Below are 25,686 nucleotides of genomic sequence, written 5' to 3'. Positions count from 1 at the left end.
ATACAGCAGGCGTCAGGGTTGGGGCGACCTCCTGTATACCTGGCGAGGTAGTTAACATCTCGCCCCTCGCCGACCGCAGAGACAGTCGGACTGACATGCCTCACGCTGGCCAGGCTCACACACCGAGCCCTCTCCAACAATTGATCTTCAATCCGGCACTCGCTCCACCAGCCGCGTGACTCAGAGTAACGCGGAGCAGCTCGCAGTCGCGAAGGTCGTGAGGTCAAATCCTCGTTCGGGGTTTGGCTTGATCCATCATCCCTCCGGGGGTTGGTAAAATAGGTACCTCTTTGTGGGGAAGTCAACAGTGGTTGTCCCATGAAGAGGCTCTGCCCATGCCATAGCAATATGGAATTTACACCACTGTACCACTATTCAGAACGTGGAATTTCCAGCGCTCATTTGAGCAGGAATTCACTTTTACTTTTTGTTACTTTTACTATCAACGCACAACATAAATGTTGCACGTCCACTGCTAATTGCTTCATACAAATACACCACACTGTATGCGGATATTGCATTCTTGGCAACACCACGTTGAATACGCTGCATACAGGCGTCGTTGTACGAGCAAATTGCGCTCCCGTTAATCCACGCTCCCCGTTATTACATCACGCTAAATGCTTCGCGAAAAACTTACGTACGAGATTAGGGTTAAGTTAAGATTACACGCTTAATCCAGACATTACTGCGTCAGTGGCGTGCACTGTGCCTCTCAAAAGAGTGTATTCATTGAGGGGGTGCGGGAAGAGAGCGGGGGAGGGAGGGGGACCCGAGGAGCCCCCCCCCCCCCCCCCCCCCGGTGTAATTACTCTCGCAAGTTGCAGCAACACATGCAGCGCTTCGGGTTGGAGGCCTTCTCGCCAGGTGACGACACGGAGCCACTGTAACTGGCCTCCCAGCGACTGTACGTATGTATGTTGAACTTCTTTCGCACCGTACGTAGCCAACCGTGCGAATCGGAGAGTGTGGGGGAAGGACAACAAACTGAGCACAAACAAGCAGTTCTAAATAAGTGAGTTTTCAATCTAGATGATTCAAAAGTGCATAGCTCCCAATGGCTTCCTAATATGGGAAGGAAGATGTGTTCCAGACGGCTGCAGAAGCGCATCTGAACGCGCGCGATGCGGTGACCGTCTTTGTTCGATGGCTCGCCAAAAGCCGCTGCTGCGAGAATGACAGGAGTTGTATGGTGTTTATGCTGCTTGACGAGAATCCGCACTCTCTTGCCGCACTGCGACGTGCGGGAGCTGAAGGACTGAATCCGCCAAGGTCTGCTCAGCTGACTGTGTGCCTCACTTGTATTGGCCACGCTCAAAGGGCGCCACGGTGGCGAGATGTTAACTACCTCGCCTGTCAATTTGGAGTTTGCACGTTCTCCCCGTGGTCGCGTGGATTTTTCTCCAGGTTGTCCGGTTTTTCGTGAATTGGTTTAGCATCTTATCAGTTTTCATTAAACTGCATAATAATGATGTACAACAGCCCTTTATCAATCCACTGCTGGATGAAGCCCTCACTTTACGCTGTGCCTATCGTAGAGATAGTTTCACCACATTTCACCGTGCTGGCCAGTGCACCTCAGGGGACCACGAATCAATCCAAAATTTGTAAAGCGTGGATGGGACTGAGACAAATTAAACAACATTTTAACTAAACAGGGGGTGATATCTATGTCATGGCATGTAGAGCTATCACTGTACAACTCATATCAATCATTTGCTGGGAATAAAACCCAGTTGTGGCCAGATTTATAGCACGGCATGCCAAAAACTACTGCTCCCAAACCGAACTACGTAAACGGTCGCTCAAATTCAGAGCCATGTCAGTGGGCCGCGGAGACTACGGGGGAGAAATCCAGAGGCAGCGACGTTGCGCGAAGCCTGTGGACGCCCGATCGCCGTCCCGTGGTGAGCGGCGATGGCTGCGTAAGAGGCTCTCTGCTCTGGAGCGGGGCGAGCATCCCCACGGACGCCGATCGTCACCGAGCGTCATCGTCAATACGGCCGGCCCATCGCTGGTAACCCTCGCGAACGCCGAACGTCGTCAAGATCATCGCTCACCGTTCGCCGACCTCATGAGTGCCGTGCATTCTGCGCACAGAGGAGGCGTATCTTTGTCCTCCAGTGGTCACGCTCTGCGCCGACTATCCCTACGCCAAGCCGGCAAAAGGAGCGCTCCAGAAATACTGAGCCCTGGTCTTGACACATTTAATGGAAGTTGTTTGATCGTACTTTACCACGCTGGTCAGTGTCGGTTGAAATGTGGGGTTGGGGAGGGGGCCCGGGAGTGGTTCAGATATCACTCACCACTCATGTGAGCCATGGCTGGGAATCAAACCCACAAGGAATCAAACCCACCCCAACAAAGTAAAAACATGTTTTAATTAAAATCAAAGTGAAATGGTAACTCGCAATGTCAGAGCAGTCGGGAATACACGCGGCTTGGTTCATAGGAAACGCAGTAGCATCTCAACCTCAGTTTGTGAAAAATGCATTGCTCTGCCACAGTGTGAGTGGGGTTCCTGCAGCAGCAGCAGCAGCAGGAGGAGGAATATTGGGCATGCAGCAGCAGCAGCAGCAGAATGACCACTGGGCATGCAGCGCAGCAGCAACAGCGGCAGCAGCAACAGCGGCAGCAGGAGGGACACTGGGCTTGAGGCGCAGCAGCAGGGACACTGGGCTTGCAGCAGGAGGAACATTGGGCTTGCAGCGCAGCAGCAGCAGGGACACTGGGCTTGCAGCAGGAGGAACATTGGGCTTGCAGCACATCGCAGCAGCAGCAGCAGGGACGCTGGGCTTGCAGCAGGAGGAACATTGGGCTTGCAGCACATCGCAGCAGCAGCAGCAGCAGCAGGGACGCTGGGTATGCAGCGCAGCAGCAAGAGGGACACTGGGCATGCAGCGCTGCAGCAGCAGGGATGCTGGGCTTGCAGCGCAGCGCCACTTGTGCGCATAACGCTAAGAGGCGTTGGATGTAAATTAATAACGGTAATTTGATAGTCCATGTGTGTGCTGTAGGCTGTTTGGTAAACAACGCAGAAATATCGCATTGTGTGCGTACAGATTTATTAAACTTTACTCAAGCGGTGTGAAGTTTCCGCAATTTCACTTTGTTGAAATATCAGATCATGGAAAGGGTTATTTTTGTGTCCATATAGAGTATATATAAAATACTTTAACAACATTTACACATCACAGATCAAATAGGGTCGATGCAACGAAAATTAAATTTCACAAAAATCATGTAGGTTTACACAGAGAATTAGCGCAGATGTTAGATAACAAGGTGACTATAATTTATCGTCGTTGCTATCGTTGACTTAACGTGTCACTTTTTACACTCCCGCATTCCGATGAGCGCAGGTGCAGTGCAGTGCTCAGAGCACTCCGCCGCGGTATAAATCCACAAAGTTCGGCGGTTCGACCTCCCGACAAGGCAGCCAAAACAAAACGGCCCACGTCGATTATTTTGCCGTTACCAATGTCCAAATGATGAGCCGCTTTGTTGAGCTCTCGTTTGTGGCTCGTGTGGCTTTTAAACAATAAGTTAATACCTCAGTGGGCTTTGCCTGGTAGGATGGGAATGGTTTCGTCTTATTTGTATGTGTGTGGGTGATTTGTCTACCTTTCTTATATTTTGCACTACTATCATGTTTTTGTATTGTTTGTTGTAACGTTTTAACCCGCCACGACTGAACATCTGCGAAATAGAGCTTTATAGCTCATCGGATTCTTCCTGGAGTATAAATAAATATTCTCGTTCTGAACCTCCCACCTCCCCCCACCCAACCTCTGTCCACCCAGCATCACAGACGGATTCACCACATTCGTGCAATCGGTAGGCCGCGCGCGGTGAGGGCAAAGTGTGGGTAATTCCCACGTGTTGCGAGGAAAGTCTGGCCAGTGTAGCAGGGTGCACCCCAATACTCTCTGGGGGAGGGGGGCTCTGTAGGGCTACCCCAGAGTGGAGCCTCTCGTGCCAGCAGTGGCACGAGCCGGCAATTGTTGGCCCTCCACCTTGGCTACGTTTTTTGGTATATAAATATATATTTTTTAAGTACCAATATTTCTTAGATGTGCCGATTCATAGTTATTTAAGCCTCACGCGTATATATCTCAACGTGTTTTCGGTTGTCATCTCGCGCATGAAGGTTCATAGATACCGTCGATACTTTGTCGTACATTAGCTCCTCTGATAAAATAAAATATAAAAAATTGCTTGAAACTAAAATGGAAATGGGGTTATGTAAAAAAATCAACAGCAATGTGAAACCCATAACCCCATGAAATGGACACGTCTATTATAAGAAATCAGAACTCTCTATGCATTTTAATCATGCTTAAACACCAGTTCCGCAGCAATCTATTAATGTACATTTAAAATATTTAACCTGCCATTAAAAACAAAGGTTAAACCAAATTGCACTGTTAACTTATTTTAAAAAAGACTAAAGCTTGTTTTTTTTACTTTTTGCAATAAGTAGAAATGTTTGTTTGGTACTCATCACAATCTCCACGAAACGTAGCACGAAAATTCACAATGTTCATTCCGAATACAGTAACGCGCTTGCTTGGCTCCACGAAGTTGCAGGCGCTTGTGTCGCCTGACTCTGTGAACGTGAATTTCAGAAGAACCTCTGCGACACCACTGGAGAGGAGCAGCGCGGGCGTCGACAGGGACCCACCTTTGTACGTGAGCTTGAGGCGAGGGATGCTCGTGGTCTTGCTGGAGGCAGACGCAGCATCGCGCAGCAGCAGCAGGAGCAACAGCAAGAAACCAGAGCGCAGCAAAGTTGCGCTGCCCTTCACGCCGACAGCCATCCTTGACCGCTCTCGTGTTAATTGCGGTGCTTCGAAGTGCTCGTCAAACTGCAACAGGGGACAGGTTGAAACGAAAAAATTATAAAAACGGCACGTTCATAAAAACAACAACAACAAAAACCGAAAGCATGAGAAATCACAAATGCCGCGACCGTGAAAGTGACTGGCACCAGACCTCGGGTTAACAACGTTTCCCCTGCCAGCAGCGGCTGCGACACACCGCGTAACAACGCCCGCGCTGCTGTCGTGCGTGGGACGCACGGGCGGCTGATAATAACGAGGCGCTGTAGGAGGGGGTGGGGTGGGTGGCGGTCGGTCGCGCTGCCCACGCCGCCGGTATCAAGATTTGTCTCGCGCACACTCGCCACGAACCAACGCACGGAAAAGTTCCCTCGCCCCCACTCCCCTCCTCCTCCACTCCACCCACCCACACTCACTCACTCACGCCTGCTGGCGGCGTTTGAGAAGAGGGTAAGCAGGAGGTCAGCGCACAAAGTCTTTAACCTAAATAAACCCCGAGGGTCCACGCTCACATCTCAAAACAGCGTCAACACGTCCCTTTTGGCAACACTTTTGAGCTGATGTACCGTCTCCCCTGAACGCTTCCTACTGAACCAAAAAAAAACCCAACCCCCCCCCCCCCGCCTGTGCGGAAACATATGAACTTCTGGCACAGCGGCCCACTCCCCCTGCGGCCAGGAGTAACCCGTCACACCTGCTCTCGAGTTCAGGTAAACTCCTCCTGGTTTCGCGAGCGCCGGCGGCGCTGGAGACGCTGGCCGCGTGAGCAAATTGAACACGAATGGCGACGTGCCGTTGTGAGTTGTTAAACGTCGGGGCACTCCGTGGATACCTGCAAGCGAGGCCTCTCTTTGGGGTGCCGCAAACGAACGCGCGCGGTGCGCAAGTGTGCAAGTAGCAAGCGCGCGCATCAGCCGAGATGTGCGTTGGTGTGGGCCGCTTTGCGAAACGTTGAGTGCCCCGTCTAATTTTGGGCAGTAAAACGACGCCGCGAAATCGTCTACTTGAAAGAACACCGCAACAAACAACAACAACAACAACAACAACAAAAATGAGACTAAATTTCAGGCCGACTTTTGTATCCTCCAGATGGGGCGAGTGGGAAGAGAAAAGCGGCCAGGAACAAAGGCAGGAGGCGTCGTCTCTCTCATTATCTGTGTCCAGGGCACCACCCTGCGCGCACGTGTGGGCGGATGGTAGAAAGGAAGAGAAAAATCGACCGTTCCCACTCCTGACAGATATTTCTCCGGCATCTTCAATCGCCGCTTGACGGATTGTGTCAACTTCCACGAGGCGTGGGCTGCCCTTTGTCGGCGTTTCTCCACGCGATGTCCCTTTTGTGTTCTCGGACAGGCTTCGTGCGTGCCCACCTCTCCCCCTCTTACAACATCTATCCCTGTTCTTTTGGGGGGGGGGCACCTCCCTTTGTTTTTCAAGTGGCCTCTTCCGTGGCCTAAATAAATACAAACGTTGAATCTGACATTTTTAAAGTTCCTTATTTTTTCCCCGTGGCGACCGACCCGGGCCACATTCATCGAACGCGGCGTCTACCCGGCTACATTTTGAGCCGCCAGAAATGTACAACCGAAGGTGACGCATTCTGGTTAAAACGGCTCTCTCGGTTTTTATTCTATTGTTTTCAAATGGGAGGAGCGAGCCTCGAAATGATGAACTCTGCTTCAAGCTTTGATGTTGACTCGCCCCCGGCTCAACTGTTTTCTTAGTGCCACCGTCCTGATGCCACATTTGGTTTGTCCCACGCATTCCATCCAACCTCATTCCATTCGAACTTAAAACTAACCGTAAACACAAAAGGGGGCATTAGCAACATATTTGCATTGAAGGAAACTTTACTTCTTTACATTAGCAAATTAGTTGTCGTCGGCAGCAAATATGCAAAGCAGCTTCACAATACCTGCTGTGCTTACAATGCGTTTAAAAAATGTTAACCCCATTTTATGACAATATAATAGCAATATAATTGAGAATATAATAATAATAATGATAATACGGAAAAGCAGGAAGCTGTTTCCATAATCATGTGACAAAACATTATTCACTATATTTATCGGGATTCCGCCGTGGTGTGTGGGTCACCATACTGGAAGTCTAAACGGCGTGGCAAGTTAAACAACGATGCAGGCTTCCAAATAAATCCCTCTGCCTCTGTCCACCCAGCAGTCTAAAATGTATAGACCACAGTTAGTTGATTGGTATGTCGTGTGTCGTGGATTAAAGTGTGGCTCCTCCCACCTGTTTCAATACATCTGGCCAGGATGGAAGTGTAGGCCAAATATCCTCTAGAGCTCTTCAGCCAGCAGAAGAGCAACGAACAATGCCAGGGCTGCACCTTTACCTTTATACACTACACACGCCATGAATGTCATGATTGTCTCGAGAATCGATACCCTCGTTCAATGTACGTGAACTCCAGAGAGCATCAGCAATAAGATTAATTAGCATTTCTGTAGCAAACTAATTTTAATTGAGTGAAAAAAATCTTCCTCTATCCCATGGGACTTCATGTAATAACAGCTCGGAGTTTATTTTATGACATGAAAAAAAAAATAGAGTTGTGGAAAATATATATAAATAAAAAATACCAGAAGAAATATAGCTTGCAATCAAGGTAAACACAAACACTCTATCGCCTTAACCCCTCAGTCTAACACTAGCGCATATTTAAAAAGGAACCAAAACATCTAATCACATCAAAAAAAGACACAAAAACCACATCTGTTACATTAATCATGAACAGGAAATATAATTTGGGAAGAAAATAATACTTCCTTAATCGTAATGCCCTACGCTTTGGTGGCATTTTGGAGAGAAATCGAACAAAATCAGCGACAAAAAAAACCCGCAGAGTAAAGGTCATACGATAAGAGTCGTGTCATTTAGTACGAATGCAAACGTGCACTTCGTCGAGGTAAAGCCGCCGCTGCGGCGCCTTCCCGGCGTCAACTGTCGAAGGCGCGAGCGACGCTGTGGACCGTCACACGTCGCGCGGCTCTCCCCGCTCCGCTAGGATCTGACGACGCGGCGTGCGGTATCAGACCAGAGAAAGCCAAAAGGCGTTCTCTGGTCTAACACTGGTGGAGACTGGGCCCTAAAGAAGGCTGTCATCTGGTGGAGACCAATCAGTTTCAAAGACAATGCTTATATTACCAGAGCAAGTGTTTTTTTCATGTTCACCACAAGTATGTGAAGTTAATGCGGACGTGATTCCTTGCGAAAGGTTTCTATTTTATTGCCAGAAAGGGTATAAAACCTATTATTATACAGATTCAAACGTCGCACTTGAAATCACGGGCAGTTGCGCCACGCCGCTAAGTGGGCAATACTCTGTCGGCGATTCAACATCGTCTGCGATAAAATCCCTTTTCCTTCAAAGGGTTCGTTGATTTTAAAGCCAAATACTTCGTGACATACCTTCACTTTCCACCAGGTAGAAGGCCCACTGAGAAGCGACCTGGCCATCACAAATGATAGCTTAACGAAGGGGCTTATCGTGTGGACATTTATAGCAGCCAAACACTCTTAGCACGTGTTTATTCTAAATGTGGAGGGGAAAAACGGAGGACCAGGAGAAAAATACACGCGATCAAGGGGAAAGAGAACATGCAAACTTCAAATATACAGCAGGCATCAGGGTCGGGATCGACCCCACGACCTCCTGCATACGAGGCGAGGCGATGCAGATAACATGTCGACACCGTGGCACTGTGTGCGTGAACCCAGTCCAGACCCGAAATAAAGTTTTAAACGTGAATTTTAAATCAGGCCTGCAGAAACCTTACACCCAAGTGTTTTTTTATAACTTGCACAAATCATGACAAGCACAGTTCCTTCAACACGCCGTGTTCCTCGCCCCCATTAAGATATAAAAGGAGAAATGTTCTGCCCTCAGCTAGGGGAATTAACAATTTAACATGACATGCTCATAGCAGCAATGATTTTGCAATTCCATGATCTAAAATTGACGACGGATCAGCGTGGGACTACACTACGCGTGCTTGTGTGCAGCGAGATATTTTTGAAGTCTGTGGGACGAGAGTTGAATCACAGCAGCTTCTCTTTGATTGAGCAGACGCCCACACTCGAGCAAGTGCATCCCGCAAAAGGTAAAATTTACTTGCAAAAGACTTGGTGAAATATTCACGTATAATTGCTAAAATTGCAAAGGCTATCTATGGCACGGTCACCCTCACATGAGGTGACAATTCTACGGGGGTTTATGAATTAATAACCTGCTCGATAAAAAAAAATATGGGGAGTCGAGGTAAATGTAGCAAATGTTGTAACAGTACGTGTTTACAAATTAACGTGGTAACTCGTCATAACAACAGCCAGTTGATTAATAAGAAACTCTTTTCGGAATCACAAATCCCACCAGAGAAAAAAATCCACACAATATTAAAATTAGCCGTCTGTGGTTGAGGGGCATACTTTTAGTGCACATGTCACTCGGGGGTCATTAAAAAGCCCCGAGTTAGTCCTCCACCAAAATTAGTGGCATATCCATATCCAAGCAGTATTCCCTGTGTGCCCCTCCTGATAATGAGGGCGTAAGCCACTGGCAGCGACAACTCCGACGGAGCCCACCGATGGGGCGTGCTCACGAGGCGCGAGACTCAGACGAGTCGTCGATAATCACTTACAGGGCCACGCGGTGTTGGGAATCACGCGCCATTCCCTCGCCTCGAGTTGGCGGGTCCGCTCCGATTGACGAGCGCACCCCAATAATTGTGAGACTGCGAATCGCGTCGGAGGTTGTTTAGGGCGCTGTCTCGCACAATCTTCCTGGCACCGTGAATTATGCAAACCCCGTGCGGAGTTTATTCTTACGATGCTTTTAGTCTTAAATCTTCGGATATTTATAGTTTTAGTTCCAATTTATTCATGACTCAGCTCGGCAACGACACAAATTGCAGGGTAACAAAAAAGTGTTCTCATTTGCATGTCGTTCTGTGCAAAAATGTAGGCCAATAAGCTGATACTATAAGGTGATGTTAATTGCTAATGTATTTACCATGGAAAATACACCTCATTCAACATTCGCTGCAGATGTACATATTGAAGTCAAAACGGTGTACAATGTCACTTGGTATTGGCCACACATCTCAATGCAGGATCCTAATCTTCGGGGCTCAGTCTGGCTTCCCAGTGTAAGTACTCGCGGGTGAATAAGTCATTACATCTCCAGCACTACCACTGGGATGCAGGAGCGTCCACTGCGTGACATCACAGTGGGACCCCACGTGCAGTGTTTATCGCACGTCACGCGCCGGTGGTTACGTGTGAGCGGGTCCGCGTCCTCTGAGCCCACGTGCTCTTGAGACCTTGCTGTACTTGACTGCCATGAATTGCCACGCGATGATGAAGCCACATTGGTCGAGCTGCCGTGTGTGATGGCCAGATCGCTTCAGAGCAAGAGCTGCACAGGTCAGTGGGCATGTTGCCTGGTAAGATAAAACAAAATAGTTGCGTTTTAAACGCCGCCAGGGTCCCCTCCTGCACCTCCCATACAGGACGCGGGGACACGAAGAGGAGGAGGAACTCCCTCACCTCATCCTCACCTCACATTCCGCATAAACGATTGTACATATAATTTTTTCCCTTCTAACAATCAATAATCGATCGTGATGTAGGTCATCTATTACAAATGGATAATGCCTTTCGAAAGTTGATGATGATGAATAAGAAGAATAGGCTTCACCCTTTCTGCCAATAAAACAGGTGTTAAGTAGATACCTTTTTCAAGGCATCAGGTCTAGATTAACCACACATACTTGCGGCAAACATGCAAACAAACATGCTCTGATAATATATGCATCGCCTTCTAAACTGATAGGCCTACACCAGAGGACGGCCTTCTTTATGGGCTTGTCTCACCAGTGTCAGACCAGAGAAAGCTAAAAGGCAAAAAGTACAAAGACAATGCAAGTTGATAATATTCAAACACTGCATTTAACTGTTTTTTTTAAACACTTCAATGAACGGCCAATTAGTGATTGTAAAGCATATGTATAGAAGAGGGACACGCCAACTCCAGTACAGCTTCTGCAGTGAGCTTACAGCGCACACAAAGACAAAGATCCCCCTTATAGGCTTAACAGACTGTTGGGACAAGTGCTGTCAGCGAGCACCTATGAAGGCCGGCACGTCGCACGATGGGGTGGGTTGGCCAACACCACGCCCGGCCGCCTTTCGACTCCCCAGTGGCGATGTTTACACGCCGCACCAGGTACTCATTTGAGGCTGAGTCGACCAAGGGGAGGCCCAGGACAGGTTCAGATAATCGTGAGCGTGAATGAAACTCGGTTCACTAGGTTCGAAGCGCAGCGCGCTAACCGCTACTAATGAGAATGGCATCGCGAACAGTCCACCAGCCATAAAGTGTGATTACCCTCGTCTCTGACGTGAAGAATTAATTGCATGATATTTTAGGTACAAGTTAAGTACAAGGAGATAAACCGTGGGTGGGAAACATGGGAGGACTGCAAAGTTGCGTTTATACTATTTAGATTATTTTGCTGCTATAAATGAATACATGATGGGCTACTTTATTGAACTATCATTTGTGGCCAGGTCGCTTTAAAAAAATAAGTTAATACCTCAGTGGGCTTTGTCTGGTAGGATGGGGATGGTATAGTTTAATGTGTTTGGGTGATTTGTTTACCTTTCTTGTGCTTTGTACTCCTATCATGTTGTTGTATTGTTTACTGTAACGTTCTTACCTCGTGCCATCTGTGAAATTAGCTTTATAGCTAATCGGATTCATCCTGCAGTATTAAAACAATATTCTGATTGTTGAATATGTGCACAAGTTATTGCATTCGTATGCTGCTTCCTAAAAATATAAATATTAATCAGTCCCTTTTCTACATCCCTCAGCATCTTGTGTTTTGTTATTCACGCGAAAAAGATCCGTTTTTGACACGGGCTCTCACCTGGTTATAAATTAAGCATCTGACCGACTGATTCTTTGCAGTATAAATAAATATTCAGATTCTGAAAAAAATTCTGGACAAAGACTGCGAACACAGTTTTGCGTGGCTGCCTCAGTGTTTGCAAAACGCCAATGTGCGTGGCATTGGTTTGCATAGATTTAGATTTCCCTCAGCCTTGATTAGAATTCGTAATTCAACTTTCATAGGATATGAGTGCACACATGAGCGGTCGTGGTCTACGGAGACCGGGTGTAAGGAAGGCGACTTAAGAAGCAGCTGGTCGTGAAGGCACGCAAGCACAAGGACAATTAAACTCGCCACCTTCATGAGTCGCACTGCCCTGTGGCATCGGCGGTGGCTAGGGGAGAGGGTGCACGAAGAGGCTGGCGTGTGAGAGCGATGAAACCGCCACCGCTGAGATTCCAAATGGGAATCTGGGAAGGCTGCCCCAGAGCTAGCATGGCACTTTTTCAGAAGCGACCTGGCCACAAATGATAGCTCAACGAGGTGGAAATTTATAGCAGCAAAATACTCTAAACCAGGGGTGCCCAACCCCCGGGCCGCGGACCGGTAGCGGTCCGTGGTCTGTTAGGAACCGGGCCGCACAGCAGCAGCAGCAGGTGAGCGGTGAGTCCGCGCGCGGCCCGTCCCCATTGTTGTATTATTTACCACTGCCGTCCGCGCCTCTTTCCTGCACTGCGCACTTGTCTCAGTCACAGTGTTGGTAAGCCCACAAGCTCTAACTCTAGCAGCCAAAATGAGTAAAAAACAAACGTCGCTGGAGAGCTTCTTTGAAAAGAGGGAAAGACCCAATGATGACCCCCCCCCTCCCCCGGTCCGTGAAAAATTTGTCTTCCACGAAACCGGTCCCTGGTGTCAATAAGGTTGGGGGCCGCTGCTCTAGACGCGTGATGTCGATTCTGAACGTGGAGGGAAAAACCGGAAGACCCCGAGACAAATCCACACGACCACGAGGAGAACACGCAAACTCCAAATATACAGGCGTCAGGGCCGGGATCAAACCCATACCTCCTGTATACTAGGCGAGGTAGTTAACATCTCGCCACCGTGGCGCCCGACTATTAATAGGCTAACCCCCATCACCAATGACTTGGCACGCAAAAGCACGATAATGTAAAAATGTGCTTTGTCACTTCATTTGGCACGATTTAGTTTTGAGAATTACGTGTTTTAAATGTAATTGGATTGCCACGGGCACGGTGTCTAGAAATATGTACACCACCCAGTATGAATAAGAAGCCACCGAATGGCCTTCAGGAGAGGTTTTGTCAGTTGTATTTAGTGCAATCATTTAACAACGATGAAAGCGCAATGGGGAATATAAGTGGCAGAAAGAATACCTTGCAGTTGGCTAATGTTTCCAGCAGTGGCCTTTCTTCAGATAATTAGGTCATAAATATTGACTGGATTACAGTTTAGAGGCCACACTTTACAAGCGCGGTGCCTTGAAAACACGAGTTAAATTTGAACATAGTTGGGGAAAGAACAGTCTTTAACTAACATATGACAAAGCCATTCACATGTCAATGACCGTAATCATATTCCTCGTGCTATGCCATTGATTTAGTTTTCAGGGCTTCAAAGCCACTCCGTGCATCTTGGAAGCAGGTTTTTCAAGATGCCAGGGATGTGGAATCTCGCCTTCATTTGTGGCCAGGGAAGCTGACTCGCGATTGGCCGCTTGTGGTCACGGGACACGATGTCCACATTCCTGGGCTCTGTTGTTGTGTTTATTGGGGATTAACATCACGCCGGCACGGTGGCACCAGCCTTGTCCTCCGAGGTGTTCCGTCGTGGCGTTCGGGTTCAACAAGTGCATGGGAAGCCAAAACTGGGGCACTTTGAATGTATCCGCGATGAAATCAGTACGGCCATCCCCCGATTTACAAACGATTTACGGTTTACAAACTTCCGCGTGAACGCAATTGACAAATTACAGACACTTTTCAGTTAACGAAATCTGTGAAAAAGAGCTTCATGGCTCATCTGATTCCTCCTCCACTCTAAGCAGAGCTTCTGATTGGGATGCGCAACGGTGTCACGGTGTCGCTGCGCTGCAGCAGTAACGCCTGTCCAGTCATTCCAACCTACAGCACATCTTTTGGCGAGTTCCCTGAAAAGATTAATTATTTTTTTTATCAATTAGTGTTCAATCGTCTGAAGTTTTATGTTATTATTATATTTGTATTGTGAAAAGTCAGGTGTATATTTTTAGGTTCGGTGCATAGTTGGATTAACTGTCCGAAACACATCCCTAACTTTTAGTATGAAATTAATTTATGAGATTTCGTTTTACGGGTGCATGTTGAAGAACACATCCCTTTCGTAAATCGAGGGATAACCTGTACGGTAAAACATTATTGCCGATCGTTTTGCACGGAATTTTAACGGTACCTCCTCTTGTACACACGGATTTTAAATTGGACGCTCTGGTTTGCTCGCACGCACAAAAATACTCGTTAAGGAGTTGACCAAACATCGAAAGTAGGACACGGTATCACACATCTCGTGTTATACAATACCCCCACCGCATTTTTGTGCTTTCTGATATGCTAATACTGTTGTGTCAGCCCGCTATCTCGGCTGCTTGAGCCGTGTGCCGTACATTTCGGTGATCTCACTTCCATGGAGGAGCCCACCCACGCACTACCTCACCACTCATTCACTCACCCGGCCTCTCACCCACTCACTCACCCAGTGCCGGATTATCCTCGTAGCAAAAGTAGCTACGTATGTAGTAGTAGCTAGGGGCGCCGCACTTTCAAGGGCCCCGCGCTAAATGCTTTCAAGCTATCAATTCCAGCTCAGTGATTCTGTACTTTCTCTATTACTATAATACTATACTGCCTTCAACTTTGATGAAAGTTAGCGATTTGTCGTATTATCTGGCTGTATAGCAAATTTAAAAATACAATTACTTTACAGTTGTAATATTTATGGGGTTTTAATAACATGCTACAGGTCCCGCACGAGGTGAATCCGGCACTACCCCCCCCCCCCCCATATTTATTGTATCTATTCACAGCCCCACGTTACTCAATTTCAACACACGAGTGCAATGGTGGAGACAATTGGGCCCTCCTGTCTGTCACGTCAAGCCCCTTTTCTGCCCCCTGCCTTGAGGCATCGTCAGCGCGGCCACAAAGCGCCCTCCAGAGGAGGGGAGGGCGGAGCAGCTGTCCTGGCCACTCGTGCAAGCTGAACATTCGCTCGTGAGGTCGGCGGGAGGGTCGGAGGACTTCGGTAATACGCGAGTCAGAGTACCGGGGCCAGCACCTCGCCGCATTCAATGGGTTCTATGATCTCACCGTGAACTGCCATAACAATAGAAGACAATTGGTAAATAAAAGCAAAAGAGGTTTTCCTCAACAGATGCGTGTATGTATGTTGAACTTCTTTAGCGCCGTACATAGCCAGCTTTGCTAATCGGAGGTGCATGCAGAGAGAACCACGTGACCAAGCTGTGCAGCCGATGACAGTGTTCAGGGAGATTCATCATCACGGCATTCGCTTGAGGCCCGGGCCATTGCTTCTTATCCGTTGCTGGCCCCTGAAACGGTGATTGTGTATTTGTCCTCTGTACATTGATTGGAAAAATGTAACATTCTAAAGTAAAAATGCGCAGCATTAACACACTGTATATATTTAATTACCATTATTATTATTTTACCAGGTAAGGCCTACTGAGCTACATAGCTCTTTTTCAGAAGCGACCTGGACCACAAATGCCAGCTCAACGAAATGTCTTATCACGTGGAAATGTATAACAGCCCAATACTCTAAATGCGTGATTCTAAATCTGGAGGTAAAAACCGGAGGACTCGGAGAAAAATCCATGCGACCACGGGGAAAATATGCAAACTCCAAATATACAGGCGTCAAGGTCAGGATCGAACCCACAACCTCATGTATACCAGACGAGGGAGTTAACATCTCACCAAGAGTAATGCTCATGGTGTTTTGTTGCAAAAAAACAACAACAACAACTATACAGCCAGCCACCAATATTCATAAAGCAGTTGATTGGCAGGGTGCGTTTTTTAGGGTAGCGTGTGGAAGAGTAGGCCAAATTCGCTCTCTCGAGGGGCTCTCTCTAGAGCTTTCTCTAGTGGAGGTCCTTCTACCAGCTGTGGCGTGAACCAGCAATTGCAGGGCAGAACCTTTACCCTTTATTCATATTATGACAACCAAGAACACGACCGGGATGAACTGCAGACTCCCAGCCGTGAAATAATTGAAAGAGTAAAGAAGTGAGCCTCACCTGGTGAGGCTGAGAGAGTTAAGAAGTGAGCCTCACCTGGTCAGGCTGAGAGAGTTAAGAAGTGAGCCTCACCTGGTGAGGCTGAGAAAGTTAAGAAGTGAGCCTCACCTGGTGAGGCTGAGAGAGTTAAGAAGTGAGCCTCACCTGGTGAGGCTGAGAGAGTTAAGAAGTGAGCCTCACCTGGTGAGGCTGATAGAGTCAAGAAGTGAGCCTCACCTGGTGAGGCTGAGAGAGTTAAGAAGTGAGCCTCACCTGGTGAAGCTGAGAGAGTTAAGAAGTGAGCCTCACCTGGTGAGGCTGAGAGAGTTAAGAAGTGAGCCTCACCTGGTCAGGCTGAGAGAGTTAAGAAGTGAGCCTCACCTGGTGAGGCTGATAGAGTCAAGAAGTGAGCCTCACCTGGTGAGGCTGAGAGAGTTAAGAAGTGAGCCTCACCTGGTGAAGCTGAGAGAGTTAAGAAGTGAGCCTCACCTGGTGAGGCTGAGAGAGTTAAGAAGTGAGCCTCACCTGGTGAGGCTGAGAGAGTTAAGAAGTGAGCCTCACCTGGTGAGGCTGAGAGAGTTAAGAAGTGAGCCTCACCTGGTGAAGCTGAGAAAGTTAAGAAGTGAGCCTCACCTGGTGAGGCTGAGAGAGTTAAGAAGTGAGCCTCACCTGGTGAAGCTGAGAGAGTTAAGAAGTGAGCCTCACCTGGTGAGGCTGAGAGAGTTAAGAAGTGAGCCTCACCTGGTGAGGTTGAGAGAGTCAGGAAGTGAGCCTCACCTGGTGAGGCTGAGAGAGTTAAGAAGTGAGCCTCACCTGGTGAGGCTGAGAGAGTTAAGAAGTGAGCCTCACCTGGTGAGGCTGATAGAGTCAAGAAGTGAGCCTCACCTGGTGAGGCTGAGAGAGTTAAGAAGTGAGCCTCACCTGGTGAAGCTGAGAGAGTTAAGAAGTGAGCCTCACCTGGTGAGGCTGATAGAGTCAAGAAGTGAGCCTCACCTGGTGAGGCTGAGAGAGTTAAGAAGTGAGCCTCACCTGGTGAGGCTGAGAGAGTTAAGAAGTGAGCCTCACCTGGTGAGGCTGAGAAAGTTAAGAAGTGAGCCTCACCTGGTGAGGCTGAGAGAGTTAAGAAGTGAGCCTCACCTGGTGAGGTTGAGAGAGTCAGGAAGTGAGCCTCACCTGGTGAGGCTGAGAGAGTTAAGAAGTGAGCCTCACCTGGTGAGGTTGAGAGAGTCAGGAAGTGAGCCTCACCTGGTGAGGCTGAGAGAGTTAAGAAGTGAGCCTCACCTGGTGAGGTTGAGAGAGTCAGGAAGTGAGCCTCACCTGGTGAGGCTGAGAGAGTTATGAAGTGAGCGTGGCCTGGCGAGGCTGCAACGTGTTATGGCAAGGCAGCATGGCTCAGCACCGGGACGACAGGAGAGCGCCTTCCAACGTTCACTTGAACTTGGGAGTACGGCGCCTTGACTATGCCTTTTGAGCACACCCCCACACGCACACCGATTGTCAATTTAAGTGGCGTTTCATAGTAGCATTGTGTATAGACCAATACATACTTGTCACCCCCCTATCAGTGCCCTACCTTATGACAGACAAATTCAGACCTTATAGATCACCCGTGCCCTTCTAAATCTCAAGGTGCATGCTACAAAGTCCCATCACAAGGGAGAAACACAAATAGACAAAACAAATTGCCCGTATTAAAACGGCTGTACGCCGTATAGACCTGAACACTCAATTCCCTGTGCAGGAATACGTGGTAAACCGCCGTGTGGGTTGACGCGGTGTGTCAACGTCAGGCGACGGGAGTGATCTCTATACCAATAGGGTTTTTCCCCTTTTTTCTGGCAACAAATCTGACACCTTTTGCAAGGAATCATGCTTACATTAACCACAATACTTGCAGTCAAATGCAAACAAAAAACAATACTCTGATCATTTATGCATTGTCTTTGAAACTGATTGGTCCACACCAGAGACAGCTTTCTTTAGAGCCTAGTCTCATATGGTGTTCGACCAGATGACGCCAAAAGGCGCACAGTTCAAAGACAACGCACTACCAGAGTAATGAGATCTCGGGGTGAGCAAGCTACACCATGGGACCTCTTTTGCCAGTACCAAAATATACTAATAGGGTTTTTCCCCTTTTTTCTGGCAACAAAATTGACAAAGACAATGCATAAATTATCAGAGTATTGTTTTTTGTTTGCATTTGACTGCAAGTATTGTGGTTAATGTAAGCATGATTCCTTGCAAAAGGTGTCAGTTTTGTTGCCAGAAAAAAGGGGAAAACCCCTATTAGTATATTTTGGTACTGGCAAAGGAGGTCCCATGATGATGGGAGTGATCTCGTTCGTCTCAGGTGTTGTTCCCGTGGCTGCTCTCGGTGATTAATGCCGAGCCTGGGCCAGCCACTCTCAGCCCCCCGGCACGCAAAAGTCCGTGTGGGAGCGGCTCACTGGCAACAGGCATTCAACGCCAAAAAAAACCACACACACAAAAACGCGGACATATTCATCTCTCTCGACGGGGATTCGTGCGTGCATTTTTTTTTTTGCGAAGCACCTGGTGGAGACAAAGACAGAACAGGAAAAATAAATGCAACGCTGCTGTCAAAACATTCGCTCGCCCTCTCGGTATGCGTCAGCTGTTTACCCCTTTAAGCTTCGACCCTTCGCAGCGCATTTTTGTTTGCCCAACATTTCAGAGAGGACGTTGTTGTTGTTGCTGCTGTTGCTATTGTTGCCTAATCGTTAGGCAGCGGAGATCGTACGCGTGTATTGTGCCGTTTGGGGTTTTTTTTTTGCGGATGGGTGGAGAGGCAGAGTCGGCGTCGCTGGGCACCGCCTCCCCCACGGCTCCCGGAGCTGACGCCGTTTTCATTTCATTCAAACCAAAAAAACCCCACAGCAACAAACTCACCCCCCACACGCACAACGAACTGCCCTGGCCGAGCGTTGCGCAGATGCCGAGCGTGCATTTTTACGTGGCCAGGGTGAGAAACGTCGCCGATGTTGCACACAAACAATTGGTGCTGGATGGGGGGGGGGGAAACCACGTACCACATTTAATTGGTATTCACATACATGGGCAAGTAGGGCCCCGCGTATGTCACACCCCCCGCCCTCGCCGCTGTTGGACGAGAATCGAGGTCGTGGAACCTCCAACGTGGCTCGGTGGAGGTCCCACGACCTCGGACGTCGCCGATTTGTGAAAGGCGGCGCTGAGCACACAAGACGTGGGAGCGCAGGAAGAGAGTCCAGCAATCAACGCTGCTGCTGCCCCTGCTGCCCCTGCTGCTGCTCTGTCCTGCGTCGGGCCTACTGCCGATGAGAACTGCAGCGGGCGTGGGGAGCACCAATTCCACACCCAGCAACTGCTCGGGATTAAGCCCTGCTCAGCTTCGGAGACCCTTTTCCATTTGACGTTGACGTCGGCGAAATTTGTGGCCCGTATTTGAGGTGATTATAAAAAGAAGAAAATGACAGAAAAATTTTTTTGACAATAAAAAAACGACACACGGTTACCAGAAATTATTCAAAACGACCGCTGCATTTCACCGTCCTTCTGTCCCCCCTTCGCGCGACCGCTCTGCCCCGTGTTATCACACGGACAGCAGAACTGTACTTCTTATTTGTGGGGGTGCGAAGGAAAGGCCCGGAACACAGCCTCACTAAATATAGACCCGAGGTGGCTTCTGCTGCTGCTGTCCGCCTGCACAGGACCCCAGCGAGCACGGCCGCTGCCGACAGAGGAACACAATCGTGAGCCATCGTTAGAGCAACGATAATCACGGCTTCCATATGAAAATGATGAGAAACCCAGCGCAATAGAACGCGCAGTGCAGGCCCTGAAAGCCGGTCTGCACTTTGCGTGACCTTGTTTCACTGCTGCCCATTGGGACGGTCACACTTTCTCAAATCTTTGGAGCTGGTGTTCTTACGCAAGGCTGGACGGCTGTTGTAGACATGCAAAGCTCATCTTGCTGCGTTGTTCAATGCATTCGGCAAATAAAAGTTTAACCATTCTTTCCCGTTGTTATGAAACAGAAAATAGTTACGTTTTGTTCCGTACTGTTGGGTTGCGCTTATTTTTTCTTCAGTTCAACCATTCTCGGTGTCTGAAGAGCATATTCCTTGATTACCTTAACATTCCCCTGGCATGAAACGAATGGAACAGAAAGCAATGCTCCGTAACCTTCTCGAAGCAAACTGTGCGCGAGTTCCTAGACTCAGTGAGAAGGCCTTGGGGTTCAGGGGTCTCAAGCGAATGGATAAGATGAGGACTACTTTGCGAGCAGTAAAATAGTGGAGGCCCCAAGGGTATACTGGTGCCTGTCATAGGAATGAGGATTCTACGCAACTATCTTGGGTCCACCAATGGAGTTGAGAGCAGCCCGGTGCCTGAGAGAGCAGTGAGACACTTTGAGTTGCTTTGTTGTCAACCCAACACCACTGTACTCAATCCAGCACTGTACTCAACCCAACGCTGTGCTCAACCCAACACTGTACTCAACCCTAACACTGTACTTAACCCAACACTGTACTCAACCCTAACACTGCACTTGAAACTATACTCAACCACACACTGTACTCAAGCCCAACACTGCACTCAACCACAACATTGTGCTCAACCCAAACACTGTACTCAATACTGTACCTAACCCCAACACTGTACTCAACCCAACACTGTAATCAACCTAATACTGTACTCAACGCCAAAACTGTACTCAACCCAACACTTTCAATCCTAACATGGCAAACGGCATTGTTTTTTATTACATATTTTGCTGAATGGTTCAAAATTGCATTGGAACATTCCAGAGCAACAACGGAATGAATGTGTAAATGAGTCACTTCTGATACACTAATAGTAGGAGGGAACACACCTTTATACTACACCTTTGGACACTGTTCACACACGGGGTAACTATAAATGGGTCAGAACAGCCGGCATGCTGTCTGACCTACGACGCCGAAGACGAAGACGTTGCACCTTGGGTTTCAATCCACCGACAGACAGCCCTTATCCAGCCTCGGGACTTCCCTTTTATGCCCCCCAGTGTGGCCTGGCTTTGCCCTCGGCCATGCCCCCTTCTGGAACCTACCAGAAGGTTCTGGGCCACCTATCACATGTCCCCTGCCTGGCTCTGCTCTTGGCTATGCCCCCTTCTGGAACCCACCAGAAGGTTCTGGGCTATACCTCACTTGTCCCCTCGGTCACGTTTGCCCCACATACTTTACCCCGGCCTATCACGTGCTCCACCAGCCAGCCGGGGTGCCACGTCCTCATATGCCCCCTTCTGCCCACAGCCAGCGCCACGCACCCTAGTGACCCACTCCGTGGCATTGCATGCTCTGCTGGCAGAACGGCTGCCACACCCTGCTCTGCCGGGAGGTCGGCCGTTATGCCCACATTCCCTTTCTCTGTCAGTAACCAGCGCTACACGCCGTAGTGACCCATTCTCTGTCACTACATCACCCCCCCCCCCCTTAAAAAAAACAGCCGTCCCGTCTTACCTCCATACCTCGTGCAGCGGGACGACCCACCATCAACCAACAACAATCCCGATGACAACAATCGCAACAAAAACAACCATTAACCCCCCACCCCCCCCCCCCCCCCGCGAGTCAACACAACAACAACAAAACATTTGTGAATGCACCATAATAAACCCAACCCCCAGATTATATACAATACCCGACGACCACTGGCACGCCACAGCCCACGAACACAGGAAGGTCCCAGTTCAACCAGCAAACACAGCCCGGTTCGTGTCTGTGACCACTTGCCAGACGGTGGCAGAATAAATAGGACTGGGGCGGTTATTTAAAACGTACAGTTTTTGAACGGGTCCTCGTCGCCGGTCCCCCAGGTGGGACAAGGGCAGGTTCCCTGGGGACCTCGGGGACGACTTGAAGATGGCCTAATGGGCACGGCCCCTCCCGGAAAGAAGATGGGGGGAAGAAGAAGCAGGTGTCAGTCCTTCCTCCCTCATTTGATGGCTTTTATACGGCTCAACGGGTGGTTCCGCGGTTGTCAAGTGCTGGATTCCTTTGGGCTCGGAGGAGCGGAGGTCGACGGAGTGGAAGATGGCGCTAGTGCGGAGAACTGTCCCTGCTCGGTACGGCATCCCTTGGAAATGTAGCCCCGCAGGCCACACTTGAAACAGGTGACGAGAGCCCTCCATGGTGGAGTGACAGTTCTCCCTTGCAGTTCCCGCTCCTGTCAACGTCCCGCGTCGACTTTCCCCCGTGGACTCCCAGCCAGTAATGCACAAATTTGAGGGGGCTCCTTATCCTCAGGCTCTTCCACTTCCCCCAACTGTCCTACACAAGCGGCCACCCCTACTCGCCATCGCAAATTACAATGTGCCTGTATGCATGGAGCCACCTTAATCGAAGTCAGGTCGTCCTCCTCCATGGTGGGCAGAAAAATGGTCATTTCCCGCGCCAACGCCAACAACCTCTCCAACACCAGGGAGTCCAACCCCGCTTGCTCAATCTTGGGGTGTACGGCTTGGGCCAGCGACATCAACGTGCTATGGAAGGCGAGGGGCGTCTCGGCCTTCCCCCGTCTTCGCATTGCAATTTGTTGTCGCACATTGGATGGTGGATCGAAGATAGCTGCCATCTGGCATATGCCTGTAACGTCGTCCTGTCCGTCGGGGGAATCGCATAAAATGCCGCCAAGGCGTCGTCATCCAAAGTCGTAGGCAGTGCTCACAGCGCCTCAACATCAGTCCATCCCGCGAGCGCACATGTAGCAGCAAACCGCCTTTGAAAGGCAGCCCAATTGCCCCGGCAGCTGCTTTCATACAAACAGCAACCGCTTCTTGAGGGTGGGCATCTCCGCGCACGAAGTTGGCGGCGAGTCAAATTTGACGGGAGCTCTTTCCCACCAAACCGATAAAATGGCGGCCGCTCACATGGACTGGGGCTCCGCCGTTTCCCACGCTCAGCTAATGGCGGCGGCGGGGCTGTCCACTTGCCCTTCTCGAATCACGTCTTCCTCCAGCTCCTCCACGTCCATCTCCACCACCAGCGCTGCCGCCGCAGACAACAGGTCCGCGAGGCACGCATTTTGTATGCGGCGTCCTCCTCCTGATGGCCGCAGCGTGGAGTCGCAGCCTTCCTTCCACTGCTCCGCCGGAAGCGCCTCCTCGGGATTATTTTCCGTGGTCCCGGGTCCCAGGGCTGTCTGGGGAATCACCTTCCCGCCATCTTCCTCGTCCGAAGACACCACGGTGAATGTCTTTCTCAGCGGCAACATTGACATTCTAATTTTAACTTTCCCTAATTGTTTTAATTCATTGTTAACATTTCTGGCACCAAATGTAGTGAGTCACTTCTGAGACACTAATAGTAGGAGGCAACACACGTTTATTCTACACCTTTGGACACTGTTCACTCACGGGATAACTATAAACGCATCAGAACAGCCGGCACGCTGTCTGACCCACGACGCCGGAGACGAATAAGTAACACCTTGGGTTCCATTCCACCAACAGACAGCCTTTATCCAGCCTCGGGACTTCCCTTTTATTCCCCTGGCATGGCCTGGCTCCTCCCTCGGCCACGCCTCCTTCTGGAACCCACCAGAAGGTTCTGGGCTAGACCTCACGTGTCCCCTCGGCCTAACACGTGCTCCACCAGCCAGCCGGGGTGCCACGTCCTCATATGCCCCCTTCTGCCAGCAGCCAGCGCCACGCACCCTAGTGACCCACTCCGTGACATTGCATGCTCTGCTGGCAGAACGGCTGCCACACCCTGCTCTGCCGGCAGGTCGGCTGTTACGCCCACATTCCCTCTCTCTGTCTGTAACCAGCGTTATGCGCCGTAGTGACCCATTCTATATCACTACAAATGCATAGCGACTGGTTCCAAACTAAGATTGTTGAATCCCTCAAAGGGCAACCCTTGAAAGTCATTAAAGAGTGTGTCAACCATCCATTGCAGGCGTGTTCAATTGCCATCCCTGGCAATCAATAGTATTCAACTAGTATACACTAAGCAAGCAGAATGTATATTTGTAATGTAATTAATCTGTATTTAACAATTCAACCCCCGACCACCCTGCCTCCCCATGTAATGCATTGTGCACAATGTAGGGTCGCAATTTGATCCAAGAATCAATTGTTATTTTTAGTTCGTCTTGTTTCACACATTTCCATCTCAGTTGTATCATTTCTGTCAGCCGACACCGTAAAGATTCATGATTTCGTCGATGTCTGCTACGCTGTGGCTGCCAGATGGATGTGACCGATGAAAGATGAACGGAGGCGAGCCGTGAGTTCGCTCTCCCAGCCACCGTGTTACAGAGTTGCGATTGGCGTAATGTTAACTCCCTCGCCTGGTATACTGAAAGATCATGAGTTCGATCCCGGCCTTGACGCCTGCTGTATATTTGGAGTTTGCGTGTCTTTCTGCCCGTGGTCGCGTGGAATTTTTATGCGGGTCCTCCGGTTAGTCCCTCCACATTTAGAATCAACATCGCGCGTTTGGAGTATTTGGCTGCGATAAATGTCCACATGGTGATAAGACACTTCGTTGAACTATCCATTTGTGGCCAGGTCACTTCTGAAAAAGAACTATACAGCTCAGTGGACCTCACCTGGTAAATAAAAATATATTTTTAGAGTTAGATGAAATGATAACTCCATTCAGCCACAGCTTTGCTTCTTCTCACCGCAGTATCTTCGCTTCCCCAGCGATAACGAGCACAACGACAAAGTGCGCATAGCAAGCCCAACTTGTGTATACCGTGGTGGAGTCATTCACAGCCTCGCCACCACTGGGCCAATGGCAACAAATGAAGATTGACAGCGACAGGCAACACGAAAGGTTCAGGCGCAGAAGCAATCGTTAAACATTCACACGTCTACTTAAACGTATATACACACAATGCTAAATTGTGTAAACACAGGCGACGGAGCGGCTACATGTAAACATGACATGAAGACCGTGGAAACGTCTCCCTCGACTCGTAACATGGGTGCCTGTGGTGCCCGTGTGTGGGAGCGTGCCTACTCTGCTACGCTGCGCGTGGATGAACCTGAGAAAGGCCAATGCAGCCGCGGCAAAACTCGGCACTGAACTGTGGAGAGAGCTCCGGCTACCTTCCTGAAAGGGCACAAACTTATGCAACCCTGTGACCAAAACCAAAGTGGCACACTCAAGAATGCGTGGGTTGTTATCACATGGCCATGAGCAGTCAATCAAGGTTCTGATCCCAGGCCAAAAATGCAGTCTTAGATTGCAAACCTTTATTTTTCCTGAAAACCACACTGCTGGGTGTATATTTCAGCATGCAACCAAAACCACTTTGTTGGATGACAGGAGGATATGACCCTGGATGTATATGCAGCCTAATACTGGGCAGATTCTACCCAGTTTCACACCTGTGGTAGCAGCCAACAATGACCTTCATCTCATGTAATGTTTCAAACATTTTATTTCAAAGCCTCTCTACACGTCTCCCACCAATCTCAATGCACTTATTAACCAATGCTGTACATTTAGTAAGTCACCGTTCTTCTGGAAGACACGGGGCCAACGCTTCCACAATGGATCATTCAACAACCGTGCGTGGTGTTAATTCACCTGTTGTGAAAATATTGGGTCTGAAATCAGAGTATCCA

At 49.2% G+C, this 25,686-nt stretch overlaps 1 protein-coding gene across 5 annotated transcripts in view; it reads right to left on the bottom strand.

Annotated features, from left to right (window-relative positions):
* Nucleotides 1-25,686, bottom strand: part of LOC144729273 (semaphorin-3A-like) — a 158,000-nt gene that overhangs the window by 69,843 nt on the left and 62,471 nt on the right. For 4 of the 5 annotated variants that reach the window (XM_078609403.1, XM_078609405.1, XM_078609406.1 and 1 more), the window contains exons 1-2: nt 4,996-5,075; nt 4,685-4,868 (exon numbers count right to left, since the gene is read on the bottom strand). In XM_078609403.1, coding sequence (XP_078465529.1) covers nt 4,685-4,820 — 136 coding nt within the window. In that variant the 5' untranslated portion in view covers nt 4,821-4,868; nt 4,996-5,075. Of the gene's footprint in view, nt 1-4,684; nt 4,869-4,995; nt 5,076-25,686 lie in introns of those variants that run through there. The other variant, XM_078609404.1, reaches the window with a different exon arrangement.

This window comes from Lampetra planeri, chromosome 32, assembly GCF_965212315.1.
Source record: "Lampetra planeri chromosome 32, kcLamPlan1.2.h2, whole genome shotgun sequence".
NCBI lineage: Eukaryota > Metazoa > Chordata > Hyperoartia > Petromyzontiformes > Petromyzontidae > Lampetra > Lampetra planeri.
Note: the sequence above shows the minus strand (reverse complement) of the source record. Positions and strands in the feature narration are given on the sequence as shown.